General features: G+C 44.3%; 1 protein-coding gene across 15 annotated transcripts in view; it reads left to right on the top strand.

Annotated features, from left to right (window-relative positions):
• The window catches only part of PLEKHG4 (pleckstrin homology and RhoGEF domain containing G4), a 95,520-nt gene that overhangs the window by 26,966 nt on the left and 46,426 nt on the right, over positions 1-22,128 (top strand). For 10 of the 15 annotated variants that reach the window (XR_010465967.1, XM_065029050.1, XM_065029054.1 and 7 more), the window contains exons 3-9: positions 1,877-4,028; positions 5,718-5,768; positions 9,124-9,339; positions 12,830-12,953; positions 14,007-14,100; positions 19,088-19,174; positions 21,003-21,119. Coding sequence is in view for 14 of the 15 variants with exons in the window: in XM_065029050.1 (XP_064885122.1) it covers positions 1,877-4,028; positions 5,718-5,768; positions 9,124-9,339; positions 12,830-12,953; positions 14,007-14,100; positions 19,088-19,174; positions 21,003-21,119 (2,841 nt within the window). In the remaining variant the exon portion in view is untranslated. The remainder of the gene's footprint in view (positions 1-1,876; positions 4,029-5,717; positions 5,769-9,123; positions 9,340-12,829; positions 12,954-14,006; positions 14,101-19,087; positions 19,175-21,002; positions 21,120-22,128) is intronic. The other 5 variants (XM_065029052.1, XM_065029061.1, XM_065029062.1 and 2 more) reach the window with 1 other exon arrangement.

The following is a 22,128-nucleotide window of genomic DNA, read 5'->3' on the forward strand; positions in this document are numbered from 1 at the left end:
CTTCTGACAGGTCTAAGACATGATCAAGGGAGTCTTACTAAGGTGATGTAACATGGCTTAATAATTTTAAGCAATGGGAACACATCCAGAGAATAAGCTTCAGGGTTGAGGAGGAGGAATTATTGAATCTAAAGGATGATTTGGCTTTTCAAGCCTCTGAGCAACTTTGCGTCAGCTGCAGTGAGGATAAGAAACCTGGCTGGGCTGAACGTAAAGCTTGATGAACATAGGAAAGAAACTTGATGCCATTACTGGTTGTTTCAAGGTGTGTGAGGACCAAGGAAATTCCTTCCTGCTATATGGCAAAATATTTGAATTAAAGTTTATTTTTTCTTTTCTTTAATCTGCCTGTCCTGCAGAATATGGCATTTTTGTAAATTGCTGTTTCTGTCAAGTCTTCCATGTGACCATGTAAGAGAAACAAGAGAAAATGTCTGAGGTCTAATGCTAACAATACTAAAGTGTTTGGACTTTCATCTGATACAGGTGAATCCCATCTAAGCCCTTGTCCTGACAGAGAAAGAGGAAATTCATCATTAAATTGATGGTTTCTGTCATAGCTCAATTTAAATCTTACTTTACCCAAACAGAGTCTAGTTCAAAGCAGTCATTTTATTTTTTTTGAAGTTGTGATAAAGCTGTAAGTGAGTCAAGTGAGTTCAGCCATGAAACGTCAGTTCTTTTACTTGATTGGGATTTGTCTGAGACTTGTCCTGAGTGCTGCTGTGTTTTGGGAATGAGGAAATCTCTGGTATGCCAAATGTAGTTCCTAGCAGCTTGCTGATGGGACTTGCTCCATTCTTTGTGGTTCTGCTGTGCTTTCCTCATTTGCTGCTTCCTTTCTCCTGCTTTGTCTTTGCAGTATCTCCTTCGGTTTGCTGGCAGGTTGCAGCGATCCTTTGCTGCTGTGTCCCACATAACTTGTCTCCACCTGTCGTGCGTGAAGTCTTGATAGCACCAGATGAGTGATTTTTACCTGGCTTCATGTTCTTCAATTTGGCTTAACCAGAATTAAGTGGAACATGCTTAATCTTCCAGCAGAGCACATTAGGGAGTAAAAACAAGTCCTCAGACCTTGGCATTTTCATTCTGCCTTCCCTCCTCAGCCAAGCTTTTCATTACCACCTTTCCAGTAGACCTTAGTCTAAAGACCAACCACTGCTTCACCAGAGAAAAGACATTTTGCAGTGCCAGGCTGACTAGTGACATCCTGTGCAGTGAGGTTTGTGCATCCACAGCCTCCTCCTGGCAGGTTGGTATCAAATGTACCTGGTACAACATTGAGCTCACTGTGGATGCTCTGGAAATGATGTGTTTCTAGAGCCACTTTCTATGTTAAGGCTGTGGCTGGTCTTTAGTTGAGGACAGTGGGTTTTGTCTGCACGTTGTAAGCAGACTGCTGTCTGCCTGCATTTCTCTAATGACACTTGTGTAGGGATGCTGTATGGTCTGCATTTTCACTTTCTTAGTCAGTCCAGTTGGTCCTAATGAGTCAGAAGTGAGGTAGAGCTAGGGTCTCCTGGCTTGACCACAGGGAGGTGAGAACTCCTGATTTCTCTGCACTGGGGTTCTGGGGTTTCGACCTCTGCCTGTCTGTGCTGACCAGCTTCAAAACAGGGCTGAGGCTTTGGGGAGCTGGTTAGTTCATATTCTGATTCTGAGATGCTGGTGATTTGCGTTGGTAGCTTTTATTTATTTCTGCTCTTCAAAGAGAAGACTGCAGTATGGAAAACTCCCCTACACCAATAACCAAAGGCCCTAAATTCAGCTGTTCTATTGCTACAGCTGTGAAAGAGAAACATTGATCTCCCTTGTGCAAAAGCTTGAGCTGAGGTCTGTTCCTGATGCTGAAAACACTTTCTTTTTTTCTCCATAGGTTCAGTACTGTGGCTTGCTGTTTCGCCATGAGGGCTGGCCCCTGTGTGTTCATGAGAAGATTGTAGTCCAGCTGGCTTCTATTGACTGGCGAATCTTGAAGCCTGGTGACTTCTACCTGCAGGTGGTCCCCTATCTGAAGAAGTCTCCACGAATTGTATTGAAATGTTTGGCAAAAGACAAGCATAATGTAGAGGAAGTCGTGATTCCAGAAGTTTCCTATACCTCTATTTTTACTCTGGAATGGTTGAGTACTTTCAATGGAGAGCGGATGGGTATAGCACTGGAAAATTGTTTACTAACCACTGATGATAAAATATTTCGTGTCCCCTGGGATAAAGTGGTTAATCCTGAATTTATAAATAAGCCAAAAATAATTGAAAACAATATCATCTCTCCAGAAATAACAGAGGAACGTTCCATTTTGTGCCTCCCCATGGACCATGCTGAGTGCAGTTCAACAGACCCAGGATCTCAGTATCTACAGGAACAAAGTCCAAATCAAGATAACCTGGTCGTTAGCAGCACAGCTCCGCAGTTGAGTGAAGCTCTTGTCAATGGTGCCTCTACAAGTCCCGTCCCTCTAGACAATTTGAACAGTGACCTTGAAGGGGAGTACGTTGAGCTGACAGAAGTTTCACTGCCCAGGTTTGGGCCACAAGCAGGCTCTTTAACCCAGTCGCTAGCTCTAAATTATCTGACTCAGCCCAGAACACGAGTGAATACGTCTAAAGGCAACCACAGGTTTATTGTCATTCAAGACAGTACCTACTCCAAGAACTTAATTCAGTCAGCACTTATGCAGAAGGAGCACTGCCAAATGGATGCTGTGAGAACTTCTTCTACAGAAGTTCTCAAAAATGTAATTCCGTTGGAAAGCAACAAAATGATGGCACATGGAGAAGTGTCTTCAGAAGGTCAGCTGGTATCGGGCGGTCCTGGAAACATGGGAAATAGTTTTCCTGTGTCTGAGTCTCCTGCCTGCAGTGCAGAAGATTCGTCTGCACAGCAAGACAGCTGCAGTGAACACTCAATCGACTGGCGATATGCACTGTGCAGCTACAGTAATGTGTGTGCTGGAGAGGGTGTCAACAGCAAAGCACAAATGCCTGGTGCTCCTGGAAACATGGAAGAAGAAAGTGATGATCCTAGCAGAAACTGTGGTGCTGAAACATCAGAGCAGAGCCCAGAAACAATTCTAGATGGTACTGCTGCTAAAGAGGAGGTGATACATGGAAAACCACTGACTGAGGGTCAAAATGAGGTGACACAGATGGATGCCTCTCATGTGTCTGTCCCTGCGCCTTTGGGACCACGTTGCACACTGAAGGAAGGTTCTGATGTTTCTTGCCAGTGTGTCGGTGAAAGCATTGCACCGATCCAGGCCACTACATTGCTTATCCCTCCTGAGAGTTCAGATGTAGGTGTGGAGAGAGGCTCTTCTTCTGGGGACATTGCTGATGTAGGAGCAGTTGGTGCTTGCTGCAGTGATCAGAAAGTAAATCTTAGTTCTCCATTAAATCCTCCAGAACAGAACCGAGGAGAAGTAGATGAATTTGAACTGGAAAGAAGGGACAGCCCGGAGGAAGTTGAAGAGATAGGAAAAATATTGACTGTAAATGAGAATCAGACTACTTATAGTCACTGTTCTGTCAAATCTCCTACAGATGAACTCTTGTCAGATGGTGAAGAGCAAGAGGTCTCTGCCTGTCAGCATGAGAAAGCTGAAGAAGCCATGCTACTGGCAACTGCTCTGTCAGCAGGAGGAGATCAGACAGCAGAACAATTAAATGACAGTGACTCTTTGGGCCCTGGTGCACGAGTGGAAGGCTCAAGGCAATTCAGAACCCAGAGGTTTGGAGAGAGGTGTGAAGAGCCACAGAAATGGCCAGAAAACCAGGACAGTAAAGGTGAAGAGAACTCTGTGCTGAACCCAGAGTGTGTTGCAGTACAGAACTTGCAGGAAGGGGAGGAAAATGAGAGAAGTTTTTCTTATGGGGAAAAGTCGAAGACTGTAGCCTTAAAAACACTGGAATCCATTGAAGAGGAACTGGAGGCTGGACCACTGTCCTCAGGACCCACTGAGGGGGATGCAGAGCCTGCTACTCCGCGCTCCCACCGAGAGGCAGCTTCTGGGGTATCATCTCCTAAAGGTACAGGAATTGTATGTTTGTGTGTTTATCTGGTTGAGAACATGGATTGAAAGCAAAGTTCTCAAGGGGTACTGCTGGCAAGTATGGCTGCTAGGTGGTTTTGGGGTAATAGCATGAACACAGGAAAATGATTAAGTTGTTGATTTTGTGCCTTGAAATTAGTTTTCTCTTCAGAGGTGTGTTTATTGTAGGTGTTTTGTTTAATAGTTGTTTGCAAATTTACATTGATACAGAACAAAGTTCCAGTTTAAAAGACTTTTAATTTTGGTTAACCTGATTGCTGGTGACTTCCACCCATTACGTTCATCATGTGTACATTATGGATGCATGCAATAGGAATGTATGAGAAGAGACTGTGTAACTGTATGAATTTTTTGTAGTTGGAAATTTGCTTTAGGAAGATAGTTACAGCAAGAGGAAGCAGCAGTGAATGCCACAGTCAAATACTAGCTGTTTAACATGACATGAAGATCAACACATGTGTGTGCTGGTAACTGGTCTAAGAAGCAAACTGCAGAGTTGAAGGATCCCCCCCTCTTCCCTCCCTTCCCCTCTGGCGAGCTTTCTTCAGCTTTGTCAGATTCAAGTAGGAGCTGTTTAACTTGAGTGGGAGAGCACTGAGAAATTAAGCATCTAACTTCAACTCAAACGATATCTTCAAGCAGGTATTGCCCAGAGTTTGTGATGCTTGGGTTGCTGTGCTGGAGCTATGCTCCTTTGAAAGGAATTGAACAGGCAATCCAGATCTCTCTGCCTTTTGCACCAGGCTGTAAGGAGGTAGCGTGTAACCGCACAGACATGATGTTGGCTTTGCCTCTGCTGAGTCTGGAAAGCTGTAGCTAGATATGCAGATCACATTGAGGAGCATGTGTGTGGCGGAGGCGGGTGAAACATGCCATTCCAGTTCAACAGCTCTCATTCCCTGAGACCCCTGGCTAGGAAAATTCCCCAGCTTGAAAGATTAGAGTGAGGTCTCTTGTGAAAGGCTTGGAGGTAGAGACCTACACTGTTAGTGTCAGACCCTCTGGAGGAGCAGATCAAGAGCTAGTTGTCTTGGGATGGGCTCCCACTGTAATGCTTTCACTAGTCTGAAGTTGTGTGGATCAGAGCCTACATCACTGCTGTGGTACTACTTCTGGCTGCAAACACAGCTGCTTTCTCAAGTGTCCAAAAGTCACATTTTACCATGACCTCCTAATGGACCTGAAGTGTCCATTGATTAAAATGGAATTTCATTATCACCTGCACCAAAATACTTAATTTCATAATTAGGCAAGCCCATGATTGCCAGGCATTTCTGATATGTTTGGAGTGACAAGCATTCCTCTCTGTGAAACAGAGGGGTCAGCTTGAATTTCTGTTTCAGAAGTGTGTGTCTTTCTGAGTGTCCATCAATATGACCAGAAAAAAAGAGGTCACCTTCTGCCTCTCTGTAGCTCTTGGGCGATCTGTGCCAATAAATAGTCATGCTGCGGCTATCCGTTCCCCTGAGCAAGCCAAACCTGGCTTCACTTCATGTTTGCAAAGGACTGGACCTCAGAAAAACCTAGGCTGCATTGAGTGCTGGGTGGATGCTCTCCTCATGGCTCTGGTGGTTGCCTTTTCAATGTTCCTGTCTCTTCTGTCTAAAATTAGACAGGTCCAGCTCGTGTACGAGATAATAAGTGTGATGTTTTCGCTGATCCACAGGACAAATCTTGGCCGCTGCTGCGGATTTCAACAATGATGGACCCCTCTGGGGTATGTGTGGAGTTTGTTCTTAAATGACAGACAATTTAAATGTCAGACAATTTAAATGTTTCTGGGGATTTGGCTGAAATAAGCGATGTATTCATGACCCATTTCTGATGATGATACACTTTGGCATTGCAGTTAAAAAAATCCTGTCATCTTGGAGTTTCAAAAGCAAAAGAAACAACCTAAATTGCTGGGAAAACCCCCCAAACCTACCAACCAAACTCTTTAAGGCACACGGCAGCTCAAAAATCTGTTAATGCCACGAATATTTCTTAAACATTATAGCCGGAACTATAATAAGCTTAATCCATTCAATTACATTTGATTGCTTTGAGATCCAAACAAGCCATCCCCTTATCTTACCCTATTAAACCCTCAGAGATACAATAAGATAGAATTACAAGATGAACCAAATGTCCTATGCTCAGTCCTACCAATGGACTTTTCCAGTCGGTCTGTAGGCGTCTTGACTTCTCTGTGTTTTGTTGGGGTTCTTTTGCTACTATGATTGGAAACTCTGGATATCTTGCTTAAACTATAAATAACAACAAAGCTTAAGCTTTGCTGGGCCAATTTAGATTGGCAGTTCACACCTCAGTACTAGTAAGCAGATGTACGATTTGCTCTTGTTTTGGCAGGCGGAGTAGATTATGTCAAAATACACATTCAAATCTGGGGCACTTGAGTTTGCTGTTATCTACAGATTTTTTCTAGTCTCTCAACTCTTTCCCCTTCCACTCTCAGTCACAGACTGAGCTTATTTTCTAGACAAATATGATCTAACTTAGATTTCAAGTCAAATATGAGCTATTCTGACTTGGTGGATTAAAATCTACACTGGTTCCATTCACAGGAAGTCTGACTGCTGTTTTTCCCTAATGACTAACTTTAAGTGAATTTTGAAACTTTACAGCTCTGGAAATAATTCCTGTATTTGGGGGTGGAAAATATCTTGATATTCAATAAATTAGCTGAAAAACCACACTGGGGCGTATTCAGCGGGGCGTTCCATTCCCGATGCCTGTTACTACGTGATGTTAGCATAGATGATACTGGTGCCGGGGCAGTTTGCAGGAAAAATGCTAATGTCTCTTTGAAATGCACACAAGCAAATCCTTCTCTACCACTTCCTTAACCTTGGGGAAAGGTGGAACCTGCAAACATGGCAAATTCAGATGTCTCAGTTCTCAATTTGCTTTTTGATGTAATCCTCCGCATTCTACAATTTCCGCTTTAGTAAATGCCTCCACCCCAGATTGCAAATAACAGTGTGCTTGGACCTGTTGGCAGAGAGGTGGGGTCTGCAAAGCTGAACTGACCCTGAAAAGCTTAGATAAGAGGTTTGTTCAAGCAAAATGTACGTAGTCTGGAGGCTACACAACTCCAGTGAGGTTTCTCTGGGACTGTGTCTGGTGGGCTGAGCAAAATGCTTCTCTCTCCTACTTTTTGGGAGTTGCCTCCTCATTCCTAAGAGATATCTAAGGCAGAGCTACCATGTGCATTTGTGTCTTTCTCTTGTCCTTCATATAGCTGTGTTCCTTTTCTTGTCTTCTTTAAATGCCACCTTTTGGTCCCCTTTGCAGGCTTTCTCATTTAATGCAGATTTATTTACTACAAACTGTGTGGTTCTGCTTATTACCAGGCCTTACAGCTTCTTGAGAAGATGATTCTGTGTTCTCCTTAGAAAGTCTTTCAATCCTTAATGTGAAACTTTTGGAGCACAACTTACATGACTTTTTGATCTTCAAGATACCCCAAGTACAGGAGATCAATGCCCGTCTGAAATGCTGCTTCAGGAAGATCCAGCAGTGTTGTCCAAAATGAATGACGTCTTGCGTCACTGGAAAGAGGAGGCTGAGGTAGACTTAGGAACAGAACTGAGCTCTGATGTGTCCCATAACTGTGCAGAGCACCGACACCATTGCAGCAGCTTATGTAGTCAAATGCAGCAGATACCAAGCTGGGTCCCAGGGATGCGCTCTCAAGAGGGTTGTTACCAAAGAGTAATGAGCAGCTACTCCATCATGGCCTCAATGGTGCAGAGCCCTGGAGCCCCTCCTAGCTTCCCCCCACTGTCGGGTAATTTTGTGCAGTGAGCCATGATGCTCAGGGCACTTCTCTCACCCACTTAGCAATTTTGAAAGTAGTTTGGGCTGAGCCTCAACCTGCAAATCTCCTTCACTGCTAAAACTTGTATTGAAAGCCACTTCAAGGACTGCTTTGTTCCTGGTCCTGGTCTTTAATGAAGTATTGGAATCTGTTAGTAAATAAACTGAGTCAAGTGTCAGCATTGTTGATGTAGCAGGGAGGTAGGATGGTTGAAGTTAATTTTAAATAGCAATTAAAATGTCTGACTTCATAGCAAGCAAATAAATGCTCCAGTCTTTTCCTAAAGATAGGTTGATTTATTTTTTTTTTTTTTATTGGTAGATACTGAAGTATCAGGACTTACAGCAAAGTATAGCTTTTTCTTTAACATATCTTTCTGCTGAACTGTGGGATAGCCTAGCTGAGTACTTAGGATGCTGAAGATGTGTCATTGAAGACACTTTGTTGGCTTCTAATTCTTATAATATTGGGAAATGGGGAATAAAACTTCTTACACAGTAGGTATATATATTTTTTTCCTCTCTCCGGCTGCTTCTATGTGAAAATTGAAACTTGATAAAACTAACATTATTTTCCACGTGGTAGCTAAGACATTTAGTTTTGGAATTATCTGATTCTGATAACTCGTACTTAAGAGCTGAGGTGTCAAGCAAAGGAACCGTTTTCTACAGTTCTCCACAGAGCCGATTGGTGTAATCACCATGTTCCTCAGGGTTTTAAAATAGGGTTCAGACTTTCATGTTAACTGTTAATTAAAACAATCTGGATGAGCAGAACAAGGTCTCTATAGCTAATTTCCAGCCTTGAGTTGACTTAATATTTTCAGGAACTAGTCTGAAAGTGGTGTTGTGGGAGTAATTCTGGTTTGATGGAACATCTCTCCCTGTCAGGAGCTGCCTTATCACTTCAGCACGCTCAGGCTGCTGGGGCTTAGCCAGGGACTTGTACCGTGCCAGGCTTTCAGGCTCTGAGCAGACTTGGACCTTTAGAAATGACTGCAACTGCAGTGATCCGGATCTTAACTGAGTTTTTCTAACTTGAAAACTTGACAATAAATTGTTTTATTTTTTTACAATTACAGTACTATTAATGTTATAGGCAGTTTTGGAACATGCATGCTGCTGGCACGAGGACTGGAGGAGCTGCAGAGTGCTGGGGCTGGGGGCACGTCCCTCCCCAGTCTGGGACTTACCTGGGACCTTTTGGGTGGAGCTTTGCTCAAGCTTCTGACTGCTGCTTGTTTTAACAGAGGTGGTGTCGGAAGGGGCAGAGATGAGAAAAGAAGCAACTGGCACAGATGCATTGAAACCAGTGAGTACAGCCAGTGCCCAGGAGGAAACTTCAACAGCTGTTACTCCTCCAACATCTCCAGTGTCTGGGAGTGCCTGGGGTGGTCGTTTTGCATCTGCCATAGTCAAGGAGGTGAATCCAGAAGTGCTCAGGAGTGGAGTTGCCTGCCTGCCCGGTGAGTAGCTCAGCCTGTGTCTGGGAAGTGTGGTTTGAGGAAGGACAAGGGAGATGAGCCTCTGTTTGCAGTGCTGTGGACTGGTGACAATTCCATTCTTTTCACGCCAAACCTCTCCAGAAGCAACGCTTCTTGACTCCTCTAAAGTTTCTGGATGGGAAGGACAGGAAGTAGAACTTCCATCTCATAAAAGTCCTGTTAATTTGCTCCCAGGAGCCTCAAAATGTGAGCCAGGCATGCATGAGTCAGAAAGGCCAAATCTATGTGCTCATACCAGTAGTTCAAACAGAAGAGTGAGGATGTAGCTAATGATGGGCTGGTGGGCCTGACATCAGACCTGGTCAAAATAATGGGAACTTGATTCAGTTGGTAGATAATTAGAGGATAGGAGTATGGAAGATGCTATTTGACAGTGCTCTTGTAAAACCAGTTTTATACTTGGTAATTAGAAGTTTGGTTGATTAAATGTTGCTGCATAGATAGAACAGATTTTTAGAAAACATTTGATTTCATGACACATAGAGTTGAAAGGAAATATCCCAATGAAGTGTAGATGAGCAATGTGTGGGATGAATGATAGTGTAGCTAAATAGCAGATGACAAAACTAGCTATCAAGGGAGGACTTCCCAGAATTGTTCTGGTGAGATGGGGTGTAGGTCAAACAATATTCAGTGTTTACATCTGATATGGCAACAAATATCAAATTGCTGCAGATAAAGCTTCTGGATGGGACAAATATTGGCAGAGTGATATACAAAGCTGAGCAGCCAGGGTTGCTTGGTGTGCAGGGCCCACACAAGAGGTCTTTGTGTTTAACCAAATACGAAGTAAAGCAGAGGAAGCGAGTTCTACCTCTCCAGTGTGAAAGAGCCTTTTGGCAGCATCTGCGTAAGCTGCCCCTGTGGGATCACTTCCTTCCACAGCCAGTGAGGGGGTTGTCCAGTGTGGGGCAGAAAGATGGCTGCGTTCGATCAGCTCAGGAGCCATGGATGAGTTGAAAATTAGCCAAAGAGCAGAGAAGAGGTCGGGTGGACCTGTGCATTGTGGAGTGTGGAGAAGTTGGGGAGGAGAGCAGAAAGGCAGCACAGGGATTTCCCACTCAGTGCTGGGGCTGCAAGACCAATTTTGATATGTAAAGGAGGGGGGATGACTAGTCAGATTAAGAAAGTGATTTTATCTCTGTGTGCTTGTTGGTGTTGACTCTCAAATAGTTTGGGCTGTTCTGATGACTTTGTTATAAAAGGAATTGATGAATATTGGTTCAGAGAAGGGTGACAACCCTTTCTTGTAACTGAACTGGATGTCTTATGGCAAGGCACTGGGAGGTGGTTTATCTGTTATGAGATGATTGAGAATGAGGTGAAAACACCTTTGTGCAGGGAAGGAGGAAAGGGAAATAAAACTTTTCCGGTCTTCTGGAAAAAGGTGAAATGGGAAATCAAATGCAGAACAGATTTATATTCAAACATGTAACTTTGCCACAGGAGGTTAAACTGTTAAGAACAAATTCCAAAGGAAGATTTCTGATTTTTTGGTCTGCTGATCAGGGTGGACATTTTTATGCTGTGTACAACAGCCAAAAAATGACAGGGTTTGAGAGAGAGCTCTTTAAGAGAAGCTCATAGTCCATGCTATTGTAGAAGCCTGTCTATGTGATCTAATGCTCTAGTTGTTTCCTTTGTCACAGACTCCTATCAGAATGTACAACTGTTTAACTAGGCAAATGCATTTGAATATGGGCTGAAGGGATGTGCCCTGGAAACGCGTTGAAGAAAGCAAGGTTTGGGTTTGATGCCACTTCCAAGGGAGTTTTTGTCTAAGGGAGGGATCATGGTTTCTGTAGAAGCAGTATCTGATTTGACTGACATCTCTCACGTGTCTCCTTTTAGATTTCAGTGTGCAATCCTCACACCTGAGGGAATACACTCACCACTCAGTTACACACTTTGTGTTGGATATTGGTAATGATATAATGATTACATTAGAAAGGATATTGTTTATAATGAATAGTGAATAAGAGCTAATTAATAAACTTGTAGCTGATGGAATTAGGAAGAAATTTTCCTTTCAAGAGGGTTTCACTTCTGCATTCTGCTCTTGAATTATGCTCTTGGTTATGCCACTGTTGGAGACCTAGCCCTGGTCGCTGCGGTTGCTTTTTTTGACCTGGTCTGGCAACTCCCTGGCTCCTATATGGAAGTTCAAGGTTTAATCAAGTTCTGGTGATACCCAGCCTCCCTCATAGACAAAAGATGTTGCTTCAGAGTAATAAATTTTTTACTGAGCCTGGTTGTCGAGCCATTTTTCCTGTCATTGAGTGCTTTTCTTTTTTTGTTGCTGTTGTTTTCTGATTATCCCCTTAGGTTATGAAGTGGGGTATATTAATAAGATTTTACTAATTTCTCTCCAGCTCTTTGCTTATACAGTGTGCAGAATACCATATTTCATGAGTAATAAAACTCCTCCTGAATCACATAATGAAAGATTTTGTCCTGGCTGTTAGCAGAATACCTGTGCCACCCTTCTGGTCCCTGGGAGGGAGAAGGCCCTGCTTCTAAGTGCCCATCTGTGTCTGTGGCCTTTACTCAAGCCACGTCCTAGTGACAGACTGAGATCACACCAGGACAGGTTTTGGTGCTTGGGGCTGTCCATCTGTATCCATTTTACCTGTCAACTTGCGTGCTGGTCCCTGGGATGGAGAGAGAGGTGGCCAGGGCAGTATCTCCTATGGTAGCAATAAAGTTCAGAAGAGACAGAAAGACTTGGCAGAGAACTGTTGTCATGGCTAAGTGAAGCAGAGGGGTTTCTCCTTCCTCAACACATCACAGCTCAGCTGTGTTGCCCATACTGTGCCTTACTATTCCCTGTGCCTTGAGCAAGCTCTGAAACTAATGCAAGCCTGGCACCAACTCTTCTCTTGTCAGAGCTGCAGGCAGGCAGGAGGGTGCTTCTGGGCTGTCCGCTCTGCAGCCTCCGAGGAGAAGCTCCAGTTCCAAGGTGGAGATGTCTGGTACCACGCTAGGCTCAGCCTGCAGTGTGTGTGCCCAGTCTAGTAGTGCATCTTGTTCTGCAAACCTGTCTGCATTCTCTTGTCAGACAGCAATGTGAACATTGTAACATAAGCGGAGGTGAGATTATTTATCTTGAGTTTATGAGATTCTTGCATTTCTCAAAAGGTTGGGTTATCATTAGCTGACTTCAGCCATATTTTGTGAAGAATGTGTTTGGGTGGAAGACAGCAGTCCAAATTTAACACTACCATGATAGAATGACAAGCAGAGCTCAGCTGCTTCCCTCTGGGGCAGCGTTTGAGCACCTTGCAAGTGTGCTTATAGCCTACTGCAGTCTGCAGCACACACTATATCTAGTTCTGGGGAGCATTTCCAGGAAGGTGATGAGGTGGTAGTAGGGGAATAGGAGGCATATGTACCTTAAACCAGGCACCTTTGACTTCCTTGTGTGACTTTTTTTCCCTACTTTTTTTTACAGGTACCAGAGATAAATCAGGACGTGCAGTGGCCATAATAACAACAAGGAACACAATCTGGTTAAACCCCCACTGCAACACCACTGAGCTTGTACGACTTCTGCTGTACTTGCATAGTATCCCAAGGTTTGTGACGCTCTTGGGCTGACAGGGTGGATAGCTGCTGCCGTGTCTGCTTTCGCCTGTTGCGGAGGTGGAAGCTGAGGCAGTGAGTAGGACAGGTTGGCTTTATTGGCCTAGGAACCTGGTCTAGACAGTCCTGAAACCGTACAGGTGGGAATGTCCTGCTAAGGTGAACTGGCTGGTGTTCAGTAAGCACTTTGGCTATCCTGTATGTGCCTTGTGCACATAGTGTGATAGAATTAGGTATGTACTGAATGTTTTCATGCATTGCCCTGAATCCTAGCTGTTCTTGCTATCCTTCATTAGCCCAGAAAATAGCATTTGGGAGCTATGAGGGGGCAGTCGTGCAGCAGCTCTGTGATACAGTATTGTGACATGATATTTTAGGGCCAGGCCTCCAAGCTGAAAGGGAAGGAGGATCTGCAAGGGTTGAGAAAATCTGCCCTGATGTCTGGCTAACAATTGTTTTTGGAGTCTGCAAGCTGGAGTTTACTGCAGCTACTCTTGCTTTCAGTGTTACAGACTGTCCCCTGAACTCATCTCAGGCTCTACTGAAACTTTGTTTCGCTTCTGGGTGATTGAACTAATAAGAGGTAATGCTCAGGTTCTGTTAGTGAGTTTTAATTTATTTCTTTTTTTTTTTTTCCCTGAAGCCTTTAAACCATTGATAAAGGAAGTAGGCTTAACCCAGGGGAAAGCTTCTGCTTGTCATGCTTTGTTTCTTACGCTTCTCCCTTCAAATCTGATTCTGGGCAAGGCAGATTTTGAGTCTGATCCAGAATAGCTGTTCTTGTGAAGCACTGTGGCTAAGACCAGGCTTGTCCCTGAATGCAATTAGAAAGGACTGGTTTTCCTGTGTGGATTACCCAGAGTGGGTGTCAGTACCTTTGCTATCAGTGAGATGTATCCTAGAAGCTGGAGAAAAGGGAAGTGGAGATAGCAAAGGTAAAAACTGAGCAATCCAGGTGGTTGTTGCCATGTGTATATTTTGGTTAGGAGAAGGTAGCCCTGTCATTACAGAGCTATAATGTGACCTCTTTTTCTTTGTCCTTGCAGACCAGAATGTCAGGCTTTGGGTCTAACTGTTCTTGTGGATGCTCGTCGCTGTTCACCGGTTCCTGCTCTCTTCAAGGCATTCAGCACATTGCAGGTGAGCTTGGGCAAAAGAACACTAGTTGGCTTGCTGTCTTGTCATCTCCATCTGCTGCTTATGTCTCCATCTGCCGCCTGGCTTTCAGTTGGCTTTGGGAGGTGGGGTTATGCACCCAGCCCTGTTTTAGGAGGGAGACCTGGACTTGCCAGACTGCAGACAAAGCAAAAAACAAAGCAAGTCTGAGTTAGGGGAGAACACCCCTCCCCACCCTTCCACATTTGCTTTAGCTCTGTGCTGAGGACAGCCTGTACCAGAGTCTAAATGCTGTCATGAATTATCATGCTTAGAGATGTTGTCTCTGCATGGAGAGGCTGTGTGAAATATGCAGGGATTTTTCCCACCACAGAGAAGGGAGGGCGAGAGGCCTCTGCCTGCTGTGGAGGGAAAGGAAGAACACTGCTTGTCATGCCAGGTGGAAAAGCACATGCAGCTGTTGATGTGGCTGTTGGTGAATGACTTGAATCGGATATGCTGTAACTCTATGTTGCTTCAGGTCAAAGGCTTTCATATCAGTCACTTGGAAAGCAAGTGGGTTGTGTTCCCCTGCTCCCAGTTAGAAGCTATCTGCTGCTGTTAGAAAGCCAAGGAGATGCTGGGTTGTAGCTATGACTAATCTTGTTTAAGCAGGTGTTCCTTTTAAGTCAGAGCTTAGGTCTCTCATGACTCAAACTCTGTGAAGTAGAACAGGGCAATATTTTAATGAGGCTGGTGTCTCTGTGGTTTATGTGCTTCAGTGCCACATCTGAGAGTTGGGGCTGAGTCAGAGGTCTGGTCTCCTGCTTCCTGGGCTGGGTGGAGCTGTATCAGTGGCTCATTCTCTGTGGTCAAGGAGTAATCTGATGCCTTGCTCAGTTCTGCAGAGGTAACAAGCAAGTATTTTCTCTTCTATGCTGTGCCCACCTGGCCGTGGGCTCACTAAAGCTTTTGAGCATTTCATTGCCCATGAAATGGACCAAGTTGCATGGTTGTGTCTTAGTGGGATGATTTGGAAATCAGTAACATGTTGAGACTGGGCCCAGTCTCATACAAGCATGGCAGGAATAAAGCCATTCTAACCTTAAGTTTCCTGCCCTCTGAAACAAGGGAGGGGGAGGAAGCTTTTTGCAGTGCCTCTGTAATATCCTGCTGTGATGGCTGTTTGGCTCTGAGCACCTCGTTATCAGGGTGGTGCAACAGTTAACAGGGATTAATGTACTGATGGAGCTGAGTGTGTGCTCCACATAACACTGACTGACAGAGCCTGATTACTTTGTGTGTGGTTTTTGATCCTTACTCTGACTGTTCTGCAGACTCTAAATGAGACCTGTTCAGCTAGCTCATCATCTGGTTATGGCACAGGAATAATCCCCTGGCTCCTCTGAGCCTTTTGGAGATGCTTAGCATTTGCCTTTGTGATCCCACGGATGTACTCTCATCTGCTCTGAAACAAGGACAGAGAAATACAGAAAACTGACTGTAATTACAGTGAGGCAAGCTAAGCTTTCTAGAATGCAGGAAGGTTTGCTGACTAGTGGATGCAGAAGAGAAGACTATGTTGTGCCGCTAAGGTCATTGAACAGATCGTCATCTTCGACCCCTTTCTGAAGTCCCTGACACATGTCTCGGTGTCTTTTACTCCTGACAGACTTTTTCTGGAGATCATTTCTCTGCTGTTCTGCTCTCTACTTCAACAGGATTTTACTTACCTGCCTCCTGTGAAGCCTACTATGATAATGTCGATGAATCTGTTAACTGTTGAGATCCAGTGTTGTTTGTTCAATTTTGAAGGGTTGTTTTCCTCTTGACTCAGCAGTGAAGAGTTTCACAGCGGGTGAGCACAGATGGGACATGTTAAAGCAGAGTCCCTTCCAGCTGCGGTGCTTGGGTCTGTTAACCCTGGAGAAGCTCCCTGGGGAGGGAAGACTCATTCCACAGGTTTCTGGGTCAAGATCTGTCAGTCTAAGGAAATACTTCTTCCACTTCTCCATCTTTCCAGAATGAATTCATGAATGGAATGAAGTGCTCATAGACCACTTTTGGTGCTTGCAGGTAGTTTTCCCCACAGCACTGGGAGACTGCCAGTTGCGCTGCCTACAGCCATTCAGTAAACTGGTGAAAGCTTCTCATCTTCTCTGCCTTGAGGGTGGGGGCATTTGTGTTCCGCAAGATTTTTCACCCTTCTTAGAATATGAGTGGCTGGGAAATCCTTTTGTCCCAGCCAGCACTGGGAGCAGGGGCAGAATAAAGCACTGCAGCAGAGCTAAATCAGGAAGAAGCAGGAAGAACTCTGGCAGCTCTGTACTGAGGTGAAGGGAAATGTGTAATGTGTACGTGCTGCAAGAATAGATCGTGCTTGTTCCTGTGGGAAGCTGCATAATGATGCTTTGGAGCAAGGATTTCTGCAGAGGTAAATGCTGCTGTGATGTCTGGTCACAGATTGTCACCAGGCAGCTCCATGCTGGGGGACCTGTTCAGTAGTGCTGGGCTGATCCCTTGGTCAGTGAGCAGGCAGGACATGGGCAGCGGAATGGCCTCCAGTGAACAGATAGTTGTGGGACTTCCCTCTACCTGAGTCTTTGTGGAGTGAAATTCTTTTGAATTTTGTGTATCAGTACAAACGCTTAATCCTGCTGCGTGTTGGATCAGGAAGAGTCTGTTTGTGAACACAAAGATGCAGTAACAGTTAAAAGCAGAAGGGTTCTATGCAAACCTTTCTGTTCAAGAGGTGTATTTGCATGCCCTGTTACTGCAGAAGTACAGAGGACCTTGGTCTGACATTAAAGACCTACAACTCCTTAGAAGTGGTCGCTTTGAGATGGAACGTGGTATTTGGGGACTGTCCCATCTGCACAGGCATTCCTGGCAGCCTGTGTTTCAAACTGGGCCAGCAGTGTTAAGTCTGGCCATGGGCTTCCGTGTGGGTCAGGAAGCCAGAAGACTGTTGGAAACTTCAGTCTGAGAAAGATGGAAGAAATTATCTAATGCTCTTTTTAAAGAAGAATAAAAGAATGGGTATTTACCCTGGTGCTTTCTTAACTCCTGATGATGCCCCTCTATTCTGCACTGTCTACACTGTGCCTGTTTTGGGAGGTGAAGAGTTCACTTACATGTGAGGGACTCTGTTTCTTTGCTTCCGGAGAGCTGGTTTTGTTAGAAAAGGTGGTAAGAGATTGTGTGGAAGGCTTCAGGAAGGTTTCCTCAAGTAGTATCCTGCTGTTTCCAGCTCTGTCTCCTGAGGTGCTCCTGTAAACTGGTTTATTCCATTTGGATTGCTCCTTCAGTGCTGGGTGAAACTGACCTATCTTCAACTGTTTAAAGAAAAAAATATGGGGAAAAAGACTTGATTTCATTAGAAATATGACTACTTCTTGGACTGGAAAACCCTGACCTTCTTCCCTGACAGCTTTATTTATTAATGACTTTTTCAGTTTCTATTTTCAGGAGTAACAAACAAGTGAGTGTTTTGGCTGTTGTTGTAACCTCGTGTTACACCATCACTACCTTTATCCCTCACTCAGATTGCACATCTCATGACTGTTGGAGTAGAAGAGGCATTGTGAAAGAATAAATTTATTTAGTGCCATAATCTGTCTTGAAATTGTGGTTAGTCTTCATCCTTCAGTACTTTCTAGCAGACAAATTCAGAGCTGCTGAAACAGCTGTAATACCTCCCCATCCTCTCCTCAGATGAGCTTCAGTATTTACCTAACACAGGCTAATTATGCAGTAAATTATTTTTGGCCTTTTGATCAGTGTTCAGATAACAGTGAAAGTGTGAATAATTTGTTTTGGAGAAGGGGATTTGAGAAGAATTGGAAACCTCTTACTGTTTTGGGAGGTGTTTTAGTTAGGATTTTTTTTCCTGCCTGTTCAAAAGGATCATATTTTTAGGACTAGATGAGGGAAAGGTTTCTTCCTCTGCTCTAGAATCTCTGCTGCTGCTTTCACTTGTAGAATTTGGTCTCCTTCAGTTGGCATTGTTACTTAATTGCTGTACTAGGCCCAGTGTCAGGTTAGGTGTATCAGTCTCTGCTGGTCCACTTGCCTCTGTATTCTGGCACTGCTGCTCATGCCAGACATTTAACCCTAAACACTGCTGATCCCATTTATTTTAATGGGTTTCCCTTGCTGGCATGGCCTGCTATGTTGCAGGTTCCTTGTAGCTCAGGCAATACCAGAAAGGATTTGTTGCTTGACAGTTTCCAAGATATTTGCAGAGGCAGAGACCATCTGGGAGACATCTAGATGGGATGGCTTTTATTTAACCATGTGGAACGACAGCTTACGTGGCTGTTCTCCTTGCTATCCTGGTCCAGGCATCATGTACGTAGTGGGCCCTGTCTCTATGGTCTGGACCTTTCTGCTGTTTCCCTCTTCCTGCTGTCGCTCTCTGTGCCTGTTTCTCACTTCCCTGTAGAATGCTTCTAAAATTGGTGAGCTGCTCCTGGATCACAGAGTTTGAACTACAGCTGCCAGATGTCCCTTGTATTTGGAATTTCTGTTGGTTTAACAGTAGCAACAGGATGCAAGTTCTTGATTGTGAGTTGGCAGTAAGTAAAGATGACATTTTTTGGTGCTGTGGGGGGAAAACAAAACCACAAACTTCCTTTCAGTTAGAAGTGACCAGGGAAGTTATCAAAAAAAACCTTGGACATTGAACATGCTGTTGTTTAGTTTTAGTGGTATTTTTTGTTTTGTTTTTGTTTCCCCTCCCCCCGACACATTTCCCTGTGTAGAAGGCAAAGTTTCTGTAATACAGCCAAGACCTGACCTCTTTCATTGCTTCCTTAAATACTGCAGGACTAGTTCATCTGACACAGACTGCCTTAGGGACATAACCTTGGTGCTCTGTAGAATGGCCTTCCCTATACCTGGTGACTGTGTTCCAGGCTTCATAAACACCTTTGAAGGATAAACTGCAATTTTGTGTACAAATTGTGTATGGTACCTTCTCCTTAGTGTCCCAGGCAGATCAGTAATGGATTTGCACTCTGTTCTGTTGTAGGACGTGGATCCTCATTGTATTCACGGAGTACTGCTTCTGGTTGAAAGAGATCTGACTTTTCGGATGGAGAAGCCACCAGCAGTACAGGTAATGGAACTATTCATCCAGAGGTTCCTAGAGAGCTCTTGACATCCTCTGTTGAACTCTCTGAACAGCGAGATCTCTGTCCACTGATGTATATTTATTCTCACATGGAATCTCTGTAGTTGTTCTCTGTATTTTATGGCTGTGGTCTCTTACAGGTGTGGTATTTATAGGGTTGTAAAGTTTATGCAAGCTGAACATATCTCTGTCATGCTGTGTTTATTGCAGAGTCTGTCAGTGACATTTGCACCTTAATTATGTCAGTCTGCTGGGGCTCTCAAGACACAGGGAGTTTGTTGGGAATGTGGATAGCTGTGTGGAGGAGCCCTGCACAATAGAGTGACAGGGATGCTTTTCATGTTCTGCTGTTAAGAAGAGGGAAAATCCTTGGTCAGGAAGAGATCACGTTAGGCTAAATCCTGAGCTCCATCCTTTGAAGGCACTTGTTGCTTTCCTGGATTTTGCATCTCTCATGTTTCCTCTCCTCATAGCTGCTGCTGTCAGTGGCTGAGAGACATCTGCAAGAGGCGGGGAGAGGAGACAGAAGTCTGTGAGGCTTCTATTGCAGCTGAAATGTCTGGCAAGACTAATATGAGGTGGTAATAGAGGAGGCAAAAATCATCACAACGTCATTGAACACCCCCACTAGAAGTAGATCTGTCTTTGGTATTCCATAGCTGTATAAGAAATGTAGGTTCTCAGCCACTCTGTAGTGAGTGAATAGAGCACCAGACTGCACCTGGATCATCTCGTGCTCTAAGACTGCTACAAGCTACAAGAGTGAACTGAAATTCTGTGCCTGCTGAAAACCTGTAGGCTTCAGAGTGGGCCAGGACCTTCCTTTTGGCTCCTGTGGCTGTAGACATTGTGAACAGCATCAGGTTTGCTCTGCGTGTGGTGTGCTGCTGCCCCGAAACACTGAAGAATAACAAAAGCTATTAGTCCATTTCCTCATAGCCCCCGTGTGGAAGAATCTGAAGTAAGAAAGGGGCTACAGGCGTGTGCGCACAGGGAGAGCTACAGCAGACATTAAGCACATTGAATAAATCTGAAGTGCGTAGGAGGGAGCAGAGCAAAGGCTAAGAAAGGCATGGGCATGCGGGAGGAATTGGAAGCATCATCAGTATTTTGCAAGGAGGTGGAAATTTCAGCGTGTGTGTGTGGGAGCTAAATGTCTGCACCTGAGTGCCTGAGCGGGCATCCATGTACCTGCAGGAGCACTTGTCTGTTTTTCTGTGCATAAAACTGCTCTGAGGTCCTACAGACTTGCAGAAGGCAAGTTATCTGTGTGAGGATCCAGGAAACACTTGGAGCTGCTGTGATGAGAGTTGAGGGCAGGGCAGAGGCTGCACTGTTTGACTGTTTTTCCAGGAAGTGAGGTGGAGAAACTGGGGGCTGGATTTAAGTGCTCAGACTCTCCAAACAAATTCAAATTGAAGCACAATGTGGGAACATACGAGGGAGTTGGGAATGTATTGAGGGAGTTGCTCTGCTTATACTCGGAGATACTGGCTTTGGAGAAGATTAACTGCTGCCAGACTACCATCACAGATGTTCTGCTCGCTGAAACGGCGTGTTGTGGCCTGCGTTCCCTCAGGGTTCACCCACTAAGCTGTACAGCAAGCTGCTCTAAGACTGGATTGATTTTTTTTGTTTGTTTGTCTTGGTTTTGTTCACATTGTACTTATACTGCAGATATATGCCATGTGCCTTGTTTCTATGCAAGACAGATAAAGAAATAAAGGATACTGTCATCTGTTAACCTTCCCCTCCTCCTCCAATACTCACACCCTAATCCATATGTGCTTTTATTTCTTCTGTTCGTGTGCAGTTTGAAGTTCTCACCTCCATGAAATCCCTTCATAAGCACATAGACAGCTCACAGCTGCCTCTAGAACTGGATGGGACTTTCCCTTATTGCCACCGGGACTGGTTAAGTTTCCGCATGGTGAGTAAGATGTCTCGTATTCTTTGGTATCTGAGAGAAGAAATGGCACGGTGCTGGAGTTGAAGCAAGAGGAGACAAGCATTAAAGGATAATGGCTCCTGTAATAGCTATGTATGCAAATTAATCTCTTATCAAAAGAATACTGATACTGTCTTCATAAAATGGATGCACACTGTGGCCTGTTAGCATAACTGCAGGAACAAAAACTTTTGTTTTTAACTAATTTGCTTGAACTGCGTTAATTCAGATTTCACCATATTTCGAAGCAAAAGAAGAAACAAAATCCTGGTTTGTTGTGATATACAGTGGTACTTCTCTTCAGTTATACTCTGAGTTTTAAGGGCAGACAGTTCTTAGGCTGATCTCAGGGGAAGGTTTCAATATCATGGCGTTATTGAACTAACAATCAAGGACTTGAGCATAATAAAAATAGTTAGAGCCTGTTGTTTTTGGAGCAGGTTCCCCAGACCAGGCTAAGAGCTCATTAGTAAAAACTGCAGTCCTGGCAGGAGTGAGACTTATAAGTTCCTGATAATCCGTTCAGTTACTTCTAGGAACATCTTTTTCTTTCTTTAGTTATAATTCACTTATTTACCAAAGCTGTCATCAAATTTTAACTATTTAGAAAGGATCTAAACTAAAAATACAGAAAAGATTCAGCCCAGGGGGAGCATTGTATTCCTCTTTGAGAACTAGCCAAACCAGGCAAGGAAACAAAAGAAACATGCAGATTCTCTTGGAGTCTTGGACCCGAGATAACAACAGGAGGCAGTCCCAGCAATCAGTTCTTTTTCCCTGTTGTTTGACTGCTTGGAGTATGCCTGGGTACTAGGGTCCTCTTTGATTTTTGCACTTTTATCAAGAAAAGTCTCAAGAGATCTACAGTGAACTGTACTCAGGTGTGGATTAGAACCAGACCCGTGGAAATGTTTGAGCTGAGCCAGGTTAAGCCTCAGGGGTAGATGGACCGAAACTGTAGCACCTAGACACAGTTTATAAAGAAGGCAGC

Source organism: Columba livia, chromosome 13 (genome assembly GCF_036013475.1).
Source record: "Columba livia isolate bColLiv1 breed racing homer chromosome 13, bColLiv1.pat.W.v2, whole genome shotgun sequence".
NCBI classification, from domain to species: Eukaryota; Metazoa; Chordata; class Aves; order Columbiformes; family Columbidae; genus Columba; species Columba livia.